This window comes from Mastigoproctus giganteus, chromosome 10 (assembly GCF_048544385.1).
Source record: "Mastigoproctus giganteus isolate SK-2022 chromosome 10, ASM4854438v1, whole genome shotgun sequence".
Lineage (NCBI taxonomy): Eukaryota > Metazoa > Arthropoda > Arachnida > Uropygi > Thelyphonidae > Mastigoproctus > Mastigoproctus giganteus.
The window spans coordinates 114,041,069-114,055,119 of NC_143584.1; the positions used below are offsets into that span (position 1 = coordinate 114,041,069).

General features: G+C 37.0%; 1 protein-coding gene across 1 annotated transcript in view; it reads right to left on the reverse strand.

Moving 5' to 3' along the window:
* bor (ATPase family AAA domain containing bor) overlaps positions 1 to 14,051 on the reverse strand; it is a 232,496-nt gene that overhangs the window by 84,756 nt on the left and 133,689 nt on the right. The window contains exon 9 of the mRNA XM_090383719.1: positions 13,910 to 14,034. Coding sequence (XP_090239845.1) covers positions 13,910 to 14,034 — 125 coding nt within the window. The remainder of the gene's footprint in view (positions 1 to 13,909; positions 14,035 to 14,051) is intronic.

Genomic DNA, 14,051 nt, shown 5'->3' on the forward strand with positions numbered 1-14,051 from the left:
GCCTGACCAATGCCTTATACAAGGGAATAATCACATCCCTATCCCTGCTAGAAAAATTCCTGTATATCACTGACAAGACACCATGAGCTACTCTTGCAGCTCGTCTGCACTGCTCAGAGAACTTCATATCTGCCTGCACGATTACCCCCAGGTCCTTTTCATTCTCTACCACTGTCAGCGTAGTACCACAGAGTTGATACGTTGATCTGGGGTTACTGTTTCCCATATGTAGTACTTTACATTTGTCAATGTTAAACTTCATTTGCCACCTCTCAGCCCATCTGCTCAACCTTTCCAGATCCTGTTGCAGCAGCATAGCATCAGTAGTGTCCTTAACAACCCTGCCAACCTTTGTATCATCTGCAAACTTGGACATTAAGCTTGATATACCATCATCAATATCATTTATAAATACAGAAAACAACAATGGACCCAAAACTGAACCCTGAGGAACTCCACGTTGAGCAGTGTCCATTGATTACCACTCTCTGTCTTCTGCCACTCAACCATCCCTTTATCCATAGCAGCAATTTGCCTCCAATGCCACACTGCTCCAATTTGTGCAGCAGTCTTCCATGCGCAACAGTATCAAAAGCCTTTCTAAGATCCAAATATATAATATCAAAGTTATTCCCTGCATCCAGTTCTTTTGTGACTACATCATAGTATCCAATCAAATTGGTCAGACAAGACCTGCCCTTAACAAAAACCATGCTGTGTCTGAGCTACAACTGAATTCTTGTCTAGCTGATCCTGCAGTGCTTCTTTAACCAGTGCCTCCATTAATTTTCCTGGAACCGAAGTTAAACTAAGAAATGGACTATAATTACTTGTGTCAGCCTTTGATCCTCCTTTGTGAATTGGGGTTACATTTGCACATCTCCAGTCTATGGGTACCTCCCCTGAGTCCAAAGAAGCTCTCATAATTATGGCTAGGGGTTTGCTTACTTCCTTTGCTGCCTCCTTTAATATAACTGGATAGATCCCATCCACCCCGGGTACCTTTTTTATGTTTATCCTCAACAATTTCTCCTCCACTTTCCTCTCAGTTATTAGAAAATCATCTAGCTCACTGCCAATGTTTACTTCACCTACGACATTCCCCTTCCTGAATAACTCCTCATGTGTGAATGTAGATGCAAAATACTTGTTTAGATTGTTAGCCACCTGAGCAGGATCCTCAACTGTTGAACCATCAACATCCCGTGGACCAATCTGATTCATCCCTTTCCTTCTTGAGTTTAAATAGGTAAAGAACTCTTTTCTGTTTTTCTTTGCATCCTTTGCCAAGGATTTCTCATAATCTGCCTTTGCCTGCCTAATCTCCTTTGTGACTTGGTTACAGACCAACTTATATCTATCATAGGCTTCCATGTCACCCATTAATTTGTATGTATCCCATGAATTTTTCTTCTCTGCCATATGTCTCATTAGTTCATCTGACAACCATTTAGGCCTGAACCTTGAACAATATTTCTTGGTTGGTATGTAAAGCCTGGTAGCTTCCAAGATTAGTTCCTTGAATGCTTCCCATTTTGAATTTGCTGTTGGTAACATCATCAGTTGGTCCCACTGTATAGAATTTAAATACTGTCTCAGACCATCATAGTCGCCTTTACGAAAGCAAAAACCCTTCCCTTTACCTCTGATGGTAGTTACCTCCTTGAGTAAATCCCACTTCAGCACACTGTGATCACTGCCACCTAGTGGTTCCTTTATCTGCAGATTCTTAATGCATGAAGAATCACTACTGATAATCAGATCAAGAGTATTACTCCCTCTAGTTGCCTCCCGAACATGCTGGTGTAGAAAACAATCATCCAATAAATCCACAAAAGCCTTGCTAGTGTGTGAGTGACCAACCCACTAATTCCAGTCAATATCTGGGAAATTAAAATCCCCCATTATAAGACTCTCTGATTTACTGGCCCATTCTATTTCCCTGTACAGTATCTTATTGTATTCATCAGAGTCATTAGGCCTATAGCACACTCCTACTCTCAATTTTGATTTACCTATGCTTATGTCACACCAAACTGACTCGACACTGCCCTGTCCATCGATGTCAACTGGTTTCACTTCCTTGGATTTTATGTGTTTTTTAACTAATAGCATAACCCCTCCTCCCTTCCTATCCTGTCTATCCTTTCTGTAGACATTGTACTCCCCAAATTCCAGTTCTGCATTCCTTATATCTGTGTGACACCACGTCTCTGATATCCCAACAATATCTGCCTTTGATGTTTTGAGCAATACCTCAAATTTATTTACTAAACTCCTAGCATTGGTGTACATGCAAGTATACATGCACCTGTTTCTATTCTTAGCTACCCTAACACAACCCATGTGTTTTCTTGTACCGCAATGACTTCCAGCAGTCTCTGAAATATCCTGCATCTTGTTTTTCAGGCTTGTGCTCATTCCAATAGAAGCAGTGCAAGAATCTCTTTCACCTCTGCCAGTGGCTACTGTTAATCTATTAGTCTTTGTCTCCCCCCAAACTAGCAGTTTTCTGACCCACCTAACACTGCCTCGATAGCATCAGCAAATATTCTTGCACCCTTTCTATTTAAGTGTATCCCATCCCTGTAGAAGCAATCTCTCCTGTTAACAAGTACAGTCCAGGCTGAAAAAAATTCTACCCCTTGAGCCTTGCACAATCTTTCCAGGGCTGAATTGATCGACAAGGCTCTCATCATATACTCCCTCCTATCGTGTCTGGGCAGAATTGCAGACACTTTCAAATTCAACCCTACTTCACGGCTTTTTTTCAACAGTGACCTGACAGCAGGTGATCCTGGAAATTTCAACCAAAGACGTTAATAACAATTAGTCTCTGTCATATTCAATACATGCCAATTTTCCTAAAGCTCCATTAGCCAGACCATTGGACACATCAATATTAGTGGTTATCAGGTATGGTTTGCCAATAAGTAAAGGAAGTTCATACAGTAATCTGCCTGTGTCTAATACTGCCATTTTATGAAGTTTTTGTTGCACATGAGCCTAACATCCAACAAATATGTCTTGAGCAATCAGCATAACGGCATCTGAAGACGAATTTAACACAGAACTGTTATAATTGTTCACAGATTTATTGTTCAAATAAAACCGAAAACCACCAGAACACAAATTGTCCACCTCTTTGCTCAGAATAATCGCCTGAGAGGGCATAAATTCAAATTGAGGAAGGACGGATGTCGGATAGATGTGCGGAAATTTGCCTTTAGCCAGCGGGCAGTTGGTTTCTGGAATAGACTTCCATCACTTGTTGTTGAAGTTGATAGCCTAAACAAATTTAAGGTTCAGCTGGACAGGTATTTCGAACGAACGGAGGGGTGAAATGGGAGTAGTGGTTGTGTTTTTTTTTTTTTTTTTTTGGCTGATGCTGAATAAGCTTGCTTTCTTGCATCATATGCCTGTACTAATGCTAATGCTAATGCTAAAATCTTAATTTGATAAGTTCCTGTTCATCATTGGTTAACTGAACACCGTTTTCGATTTCATCATTGGTTAACTGAACACAGTTTTCAATTTGAGAATTCTGAATTCGACTGTCTCATCACTTCACTGAGCTCATAATATTGTAACCCACACCAAAGAGTGAGTTACAATATTATGGGGCCTGCGACGTATTGCTTAATCTGTTGATAAATAGGCGTTGCTTGCACTGCAGGCAGCTATCGCAAATCGCCAATCAAAAAAATGTCTAATCCACCTAAATTATGATCTACATGGCCTGTAATTTGTCACAGGTGAACATCTATCTGAGATAAAAGTTCAGCTCCAATCATACTAACTTCGCCAATAATTAAAACATGTACATATTTGAAAAGAGTATGATATTGTTTGTCGAGCAACTTCATACGACAGAGGTAAATTCTTCAATAACGAAATTTTCAATGAGGTGTGCATGGTAGTACCATTAATAGCTACAGCAGCTTTTCCAGTAGAAGCACAAGTTATATAAGCTTTACAGACATTATCAGTGCTAGTAAAACAATTATAAACTTCCATCAATGATCGAATCACAAATGTCTTGCCACTGCCAGCAGGGCCAGTAAGGAATATTTGGATAGATTGACGATTAGCTCAAAGTAAAGTATAAATGACATGCAATAAAATTCCTTCCTGTTTTAAATTATATTTTCACATTAAATCTCAAAACTGATCATTTGACATTGAATTTTCTCGTTTCTTTGCTATCGCACCAAGCTGATTTAAAGTTGTTACTCGAAGATCACTATTCATTTCACTATCTGGTGTTCACAGATATCTTTAAATGGATCAGCATCTTCACAAATCAACATTGCAAAGTTTTGTATATATCACCGACAATGGGTGCATTGGCTTCTATGTCAGTATGATGTATTCCATGACAGATCTCCATAGTTTTGTGAATATCTAAACAAGATTCATAATTTTTATGACATTCTAAAATAACTTTTGTTCATCACAGAAAGTGAGAAATTTCCTTTTAGAAAATATTTCCTCTTTACTTTGAAAAGGTAAATGAAGGGTAACCATCTCTCTTTTATATTCATTTAAGTCATTGGCCATATCACAGTATTTTTGGATATTGAAGATGTCAATATTGACGTCCCGAGGTGTAAGTATAATTGGCAACAAAGTCAGCCAAAGCAACATTTTATAGTTCTAGAAGTCTTTTCTCTTTCCAAATGTTGGTAGAAAATGTAACTCATGTTTTGTTGTTCCATTTCTTCATTCGATTTTCTATTATGCTGTCGCTCGATAGGCCACATGGTAGGTATATAAGTTACAACTCAGCTCTCAGACATCAGTTGACAAAGCAAGTACCAAGCAGCCTCTTGACTAGTAATTTCGACAGAGTTGAGCATGTCAATGTTTAATTGTCTTGTAATTCCAACGATGTCAAGCTCAGGATACTCGTAATTTTGATAATTTTATTGTAGATTGCTAATCCCGTGATTGGTCTTATTTACGTATTCGACCAAATAAACACAAGAATATACTTCTGTGATGAATTGAATGTCTATATTAGACTTTAAAACATACTGAAGGGGTTATGCCATTTTTGATGAGGTTCTCATTTCAGACTTTTGGCCGAGTTATACCAGCTCAAAGTAAATCGATATACTGTAATATGATTCTGAATGGATGGATTCCATTCAGAATGGATTCGTACTAGCACTTGTGATCAGTGCTAGTACATTCGTTGTCCTCTAGATTCTTCCACAATTTATTGTATTCGACATTGTATATGACTCATCGAGTGTCTACTTTTGGCATGGAAATTAAAATCATTGTAGATCGCGATGGCATAAATTCAACAAATCTGTTTGTAGGTAGCTTGGATCCTTCTGTAACAAGTAAAAGTATGTTTATGACCTTGGAGTTTGATATTACTAAAGGTTTTCACAGAAGAAATGGAGACGAGCTGATTTATCATAGCTAGCATTGCGTTCATACCGTTTCCCCAAGCTACAAAAGAATGTTCTTTTGTAGCTCCGTAAGCTACAAAAGAACGTGAGGTGGACTGCCACGATGTTGAAGTTTGATCTGATTAAAATAGTCGACAATGTAATATTGTCGAAATGGACCGAAATGCTTAGACTGAAGTAAAGTTAAAATACAATCCACAAGTTTATTAAAATGAATCACACACATTAACACACATTCATCAACTAATGTCACCTTTTCCATAAAATGAAGAGCATCTGCTTGCTCGTCAAGGATATCCAAACCATCATGTTTTAATTTGTATAAAACTTTTAGCAATTTAGGCCAACCGATTTCGTTTGCACTCAAAGTTAAGAACGTAGGTTAACCCAATTGTCTGATCATCGCAAACAGATCTCCTTTACGTTGTGTCCAGTAATAAGTTGAATTAGGAATAGATTTCAAAAATGCCAAAATGTTTTCAATGCAATTGTTGACGTATTCTCAAGATTGGATTTTTTTGGTGAGCTTAGTGTCTTTTCTGATGTATTCAAAAGCAACCATTAACGAATCTCAAGTTCTTAGTCTCATTATTGTCATGGCCATTAAAGAAGATGATAAGGCGTCACTCCACGGTGATCTGAATGACGAAATTCCCTCGATCCCATCATAAATGGTGTAACTTTTAAATTATCTGTAAACATTTGATACTGACCAAGGTAAATGCTAGGAAAGGACAATTCTTTGGCATATTCATCAAAAAGCAAACTTTGTGGAACATTTCATTCACCAGGAGCTATTTGTAAATATTTGTCATTGCTCCACAAAGTTTGTTGTTGAGCGACTAACCTTTCTTCAATAGGTATAGCTCCACTCATTTCATTATGTGTAGGAGTATCATTGTGTTCCATGTTTTCATCAAAGAAGGCTTCGTCAATCTCAATATCATATAGACGACACAAATGAGTCATAAGTAGATACTTTAACCAAACCCTTACATCTCATTTATGAACCAAGCCCATTAAATAACTCAATTTGTGTATTTTTTAAGTTTGATACAAATGTTAACACAATAATCATCATCTGCTCTCCAAGGCAAACGACTGACCATTGGATTAACATTTACAGGAACATTTATAATTTGGCCAAAACCGTGTCTTAGTCTTCTAATTTGCATGAATGGTATACGAGGAGAAATGAGTCGCTTAGTTACTAAATCCAAACAAGGCAAATGAGGTGGAATAGCAGAATAAACAAGACTGTTGCTCATCAAAAATGTTGGAATGGAATCATTTTTAGAGATGCTCAGCAAGTATTACAAGCCTTCATAGTCATTACGTCTGCAGTTGGAAATTCTAGAAGTAATGGGTAACTTCCTGGAGTGCACAATTTTACATCATTTTCATACTATGATCAATTGCAGATATCACAAACAGCTCCAAATGGATTTTTCAGAAATTGTCGTTCAAATTCTTTATAGGAGTTGCGGTCACGTTTGATGCTGTTTTAAATGATTTCATGCTCGACTACTGCTGATACCTGTGAAATGTCTACAACAGGCTACTGAGCTGAAATATGATTTTGTTTATTTCTGGCTGATGCAATTGAAGCTGGTTGTTGCAGTATATTCTGTCCAGCCAGTTCAAGAATCAATCGAAAATCCTCAGGTAATTCATTTGAACTCAAATCTTCAGGAAGTTCTTGAATATAATTTTGTGATGTAAATGGTCCAGCTTCTTGATGAGAAGTTGATGTAGAAGGTTGAGAAGCAGATTTTATTAAACTGCATTTTTTTCCATTCTCTATGTTTTGAACTTGTTCTTTAGTTGACATGGGAAGCTTCTTCAGTGGCTTTGAAGCTTTTATTCTTGCATACTTCTCTTGATTTCACTCCGCTGGAGTTTTAGCCATCTTCGAAATACTTTTACAGGTATTTTTACAATTTAATAGTTAGCGAAAACCATTTGTAGACTAGTGTGATGTCATAAGCAAAAACTACTGCAAGAAGTTACTGTTTGTTGAAGTGATTGTTTTATTGTTTCGTTCTTGAATCAAAACCATTTAAATTTTTAAACGGTTTGATCGAAACTTACTTACGCTACTTAGAAAGTTGATGTTGTTCAAAATCTTGAGAAGCAGATTTTATTAAAGTCTGCACTTTTTCGTTCTCCATGTTTTTAAAGTCATACCTTTTCGACACAAGAGGCTTCTTCAGTCGCTTCAAAGCTTTTATTCTTGCATAATATTACTACCCGCTGCTTACTCTACCGAATCAAGATTAGTGACTGAGTTAGCATCATTTCCGTGTCTTAGTATGAACTTACTCTACTGAATCAACTACTCACCATACCAAATAAATGTTAGTGACTGAGTTAGCATCGTTAATGCCATTTAGGAAGTAACTCCAATTGCATCATTTCCGTTACCATAAGGAAATTTCATTACCAATTGATTTTACTCTAGTGCCGCCATAGATGATTTCATTTCAGAAATACATGGGGTGTGGCAGCCTGTAAGTGAAAATGGACATCACTGAGATTAGAACTGAGACCATGTATATTTCTGAAATGAACAAGGATGTGTTTGGGAGGTTTAGATCTTTTCGCAGATAAGTTAGTTCTATTAGTTTGACCATTCGTGGTGTATTTAGCAGCAAGAAAAGGTGGGTGGGGGCATGCTGTATGAAGTAATGAAATTTTTTGATATGGCATACACATGGTAAGAATATATCCAGCTGTTTGACACAATGTTGTCTCAACAATGCACCGCCTACATACGCACTACTACCTGGACTCCCTCTAGTTACCAGTGGCAGACAAAAAAACTGCATTACCTTAAAAAAAGTAACATTTGTAGTGAATGTATAAAATATTGTTTGATTACATCCATTTTGTTTGTCGCAAAGCAAAGGTATTGTGTCAGATAATGCTTCTATTGCATCAGACGGTAATTGCAATACCTTGCAATTACCGTCTGCCAACTATAAATACGGCATTGGAAGGGTATACATGCTCATTAGTATCCTATTTTGCGTAGGTGTAAGCATGGCTCCATACGCTCAGTTGACACCAAGAAAAAAAAAAAGTGTGGCTGTTCTGTCCGCGGAAGGATGTGTGCTATCACTGATAAAATAGACTGCCACCAGTATCCCTGGTGCTGAAATTAAAGCGTGAAACTGGTGATGTGAAGAGAAGACCTGGATCAGGCCGTAAGAGAGTGAATACACCTTCCCAAGTTCAATATTTGAAATAGATATGCCTTCATAATCACCATGCTAGTGCTCCTGATCTAAAACTGGACTTTGAGATGGCCTCTGGTGTTGAAACAAGTGCACAAACTATCCAAAGACAGCTTTCAGAATGTGGTCTGCATGTCTATTGGCCCAAGAAGAAGCCTTTGTTGAACCAACAAATGACGAAGAAGCAACTTGCTCGGGCTAAAACACATTTCATGGACAAAAGAGCAATGGGACACCGTCATCTTTTCTGACGAATCAAAATTCAACCTGCATGGGAAGCGATATGTCAGAAGACGAAAATCAGAGGCATACCATCCTGACTGCATAACACCGACTGTAAAGTTCCCCGCTGGTCAGATGGTCTGGGAATGCATAACAATCAAAGTGGTGGAGTGAATTAAGTTTATTAACGGAATGGTGAATGCAGAAACCTACACTGCTATCTTGGAGGAGTGTCTGAAACCCATTATTGGGAATCACCACACGAGACATCCAGAACTGCATTTTTCAACAGGACTCTGCCTCACCACACAGCAAAATTGGTAAGTTTTATGCTATTTAGATTTAATGATGAGTATGCTTAAAACATACTTACACCGATGTTTTCCCTTGTTTTTCTCCCAGTGATACCTCAGAAATGCTGGCATTGCAGTGTTGGACTGGCCAGGCAACACTCCAGATTCGAACCCTACTGAAAATTGCTGATACATAATGTCATCTAAAATTGCTCAGAAGAAGCCAACATGAAAGATTCAGCTGCAGGAGAGCATTGTAAGGGTGTGGTACCATAAAGTTGGGCAACTGTATATCCAGAAGTTGATGTTGCAAGGCTGTAATTGCAGCTCGAGGAGGAACAACAAAATATTGAGGACTTATTTTGCTGATTTACAGTAAATAATACTATTACATTAACTTGTCATTTCAGTTTGTACACGTAAATGCAATAAAATGTATGTTTGGTTGTCATGATTGCCATTTGCATGATTTCTCATATTTCCATTAATTGCACATTTTACCCTTTGGGAAGATATTTATGGCAATTAGGTATATCAGGTGGAGTCTTTTTATTGGATTTCATTCACAGAGATATATATCCCATCTAACAAATGCATTTCAACCCACAATGCAGTGCAAAACACATTATTTGCAAAATTCACAAGTGATGCAGTTTTTTTGTCCGCCACTGCATTTGGCAGAGTAAAGGCAGCAAAATTATACACTAGCTGATCCAGATGTCTCCCAGAGAATTACCAATAGGTTTGTTCCGGTGGACTATCTAGTGGCTGGCCTGCAAACACCATTTTAGAGTTGTGGCCTTAAAACTGGGTGTTTGGTATCTTTCATTATTTATTTATTTACTAGTTTAACCTTTCTGTACAAAAAAATCAAACAAAATTGATTCTTTTATGTCCCAAACATTATAGCCATAATATTTTGTGATGATCTGCCAATCTGAGGTTTTTTCTTCACTCCATTTCACGGACTGGTGTTTAAGATAATGGTCAAAATATAAAAGTCCGGTCTTATCAAGAGTAGCCCATGATGTCTTGTCAATGAGATACAGGAATTTTTCTAACGGGAATAAGGAGGTGATTATCCCCTATAAGACAATGGTCAGGCCACACCTTGAATACTGTATACAGGTCTGGAGGCCTCATTTTAAGAAGGATGTAGAGCTGTTGGAACGAGTACAGAGAAGGGCAACAAGATTAGTGAATGGAACAGAGGGTTGCTCTCACAACGAAAGGCTTAAGTTTTGTAAATTACAGTGTCTGGAGACTAGGCTCCTGTGAGGTGATCTGATTGAGGTGGATCAATGATGATGGAATTCTTTCTCTTGTTCAGCATAATCACCTGAGAGGGCATAAATTCAAATTGAGGAAAGACAGATGTAGGATAGATGTGTGGAACTTTGCCTTTAGCCAGCGGGTAGTTGGTTGGTGGAACAGACTTTCATCCTTTGTTGTGGAAGTTGATAGCCTAAATAAATTTAAGGCTGGGCTGGACAGGTATTTGGAACGAACGGAGGGGTGAAATGGGAATTTTTTTTTTTTTTTTGGCTGATGCTGCATAAGCTTTCTTTCTTGCATCATGTGCCTCTGCTAATGCTAATAACAAATAGCATCAAAGCGTTTCTGTGCACAGAGTATAAGAATCTGCAGAAAAGAACTACTAGGTAGCAATGATCAAATTGTATTAATTTGGGATTTACTTAAAGATGTACCTGTCATCAAGGGGAAGGGTGCTTATGTAAAGAAGAATACAGTGGTCTCAGAGAGTTGTTAAATTCTGTACAGTGGAACCAACTAATGATGTTACCAACCACAAATTCTAAATGGGAAGCAGTCGAGGAATTAACCATAGAAGCTACTACACATTTCATGCCAACTAAGAAATACTCTTCAAGATACCTAAATGAATGTCAGATGAACGAGACTCATGGCAGAGAAGAAAAATGCACATAAATTATCAGGTGTATTCAGAAGTTATAAATTAGTCTGAATTAAGTGACAAAGGAGGTTAGGCAAGCCAAAGTAGATTACAAGAAGTCTCTGGTAAAGAAAGCAAAGAAAAGCAGCAAATAATTCTTTACTTATATTATCAGTAGACTAACAATCACATTGGTCAATTTGATGTTGATGAACCTGCTCAGGTTGCTGACAGGCTGAATAGGTATTTTGCATCTACATTTGCACATGAGGAATTCTTTAGGGAAGGAGAAGCCGAACATTTATCAAAATCTAACAGGGAGCTAAATAATTTTGTAATAACTTAAAGGAAATTACAAGAGAAACTGTTGAAGTTAAACATAAGAAAGGCACCTTTCTTATGTAGTGGATGGGTTCTATTCAATTATATTAAGTGAGGCAGTGAAGGAAGGAAGTAAGCCCTTAGCCATAATTATGAGAGCATCCTTCAATTCAGGTGAGTTCCCCACGGACTGGAGATGTGGGATTGTATTCCCAATTCACAAAGGGGAATCAAAGAGTGACACAAGTAATTATAGACTTTGTTCCAGGAAAAATAATGGAGTCACTAGTAAAAGAAGTAATACAGGATCACCTAGACAAGGCTGCAATTACACTTCAGACAAAGCAGAGGTGTGTTATGGGAAAATGTTGTCTGACTAATTTGATTGGGTAATATGATGTGGTCACAAAGGAACTGGATGCACAAAATACTGTAATTTTAATATCATATACTTGGATTTCAGAAAAGCTTTTGATATTGTTGCAAATAATAGACTGCTGTACAAATTGGAGCAGTGTGATGTTAATAGCAAGTTACTGCTATGGATAAAGGAATGGTTGAGTGGGAGAAGAGACAAAGAGTAGTTATCAATGGACACTGCTCTTCGCGGACTAATGTCATCAGTTGAGTCCCCCAGGGTTCGGTGCTGAATCCATTGTTTTCTGTTTTTATTAAATGATATTGATAAGGTATATTAGGCTAAATATCCAAGTTTTCAGATAATACAGCTGGCAGGGTGGTTAGTGACAGTAATGATGGTATCCTACTGCATCAAGATCTAGAAAAATTAGGTGGGTGGGCTGAGAAATGGCAATTCAGGTTAACACTGACAAATGCAAAGTACTGTTTATGGGTAGCAGCAATCCCAGATTAACATACCAACTGTGTGGTACTACATTCATGATAAATGTAGTGGAAAACGAAAAAGACTTGGTGTTATTGTGCAGTCAGATATGAAATTCTCTGAGCAGTGCAGAAAGGCTGCATGGTCAATGCATGGGTTTTGTCAATCTTTTTGAACCCCTCTCAAATATATAGACAGGAATGACTCTTCCCACCATTCACAAATATTGTGCTTGTTACAAAATAAAATGTTATCTAATTATTTATACATGCAGCTAGGATGTGTGGCACAGCACAGTAAGAGTTATACTGTTCATTTTGACAGTCATTTGTTTAATTATTAAATTACATTATAAAATAAAATCATGTATTTCAGAAGTTTTATGGCAATAAATCAATGTGAAGAAAACATTCAATATACTGTATTGTTTATTTTTTAAATGTTGCAAATTAAATTAATGGAACTTACAAGAATTCAAAACTAAAATAATTACTTAATGTATAAATTATCAACTTAAGTTCAAATTACTTGCGGTCTGTGAAAATTTGTTGGTGGTCCAGATGCAGACTACAGTCTATCACAGGGCCGCATTTACATATAAGCTAAACAACAAGTTTAAATCCGGCCCTGGTCTGCCAGCTGGTGGCCCCCCAGACTAAATGATAAGAAGTTTCCTTTATTTTCTTATAATATCACTTAATTGCCACATGAGAAATTTCATCCATTATATTCCACATTGTAACAATGAATAAAACATACAACTTGAAACCAGCTAATTTAATGAGAATTTATGATCAATGATCACCAATCATGCCACTATTTTTTTCTTTCCTCTTGATTTTAATTTCTAAAAAAAATTTTAAACATTTTGCAGAGTAAATGTGTAATAGCCTTTGCACTAACACACAATTAATATTACCATATTTTCTAAATACCCCACACACATTTCTTTAAAAAAATGGAATTAAAATTTGGGTGTGCAGCTTATTTTGAATTTAATCTTAAGCTTGAGATTTCTCCTCAGACTATGGCCAAACAGGTGAATAAAAACATGTTTTTATTAACTTCACAGTTTTTATTTGCTTGTATCCTAAAAGAAGTATTTTGTTGATTACTGATAATAATTAAAATATAACTTGGAATGTTGAGCAGTAAAAAACATTAGATTCACTCTTTCAGAAATGAACAGTCTTATTTCTTAGCAATGCACATGATTCATTCATATATTAGAATTGTGTGATTTCTGATGAAACTGAAATAGACAGATAACAATGCAACTGTTTATTGCTTGGTGGAAATGAAAGGTTTGGATAATAGAACACATTCATTTGTCACATCTCTTTAACCATTAGAGATATTGCCTAGCCCATCTTGTATGGGTCAGAATTATTTCTAAATTTGGTGCCTTTTACTAGTGAATGTAATCTGTAAACGTATTAGGAATAAGTATGTCCTGCTAAACACGAGCACTAAATGCACGTGGTTGGGGTCTTCCACAGTCTTTATTATTATTGATTAGTGAAAAATTAAAAATAATTTAAGAGGCAGAAAAAAATCAGAAATAATGTTTCACATCTTAAAAAATGGGAGGCACAGCTTATTCAAAGGAATGAGATATTCAAAAAAAATATTTCATTAAGGGTATACTTCCTTACCCTCTTTTACTACGAGTTGCCCAGTCAAATAATTTATGAATTGCAGTTACGCCATCCCTTCCCATAGGAGCAACATCCCCTCCACTCATAACAGCATAGTCCATTCCAGAATGTTGGGCTAGCCTCTATTAAACAAACAAAA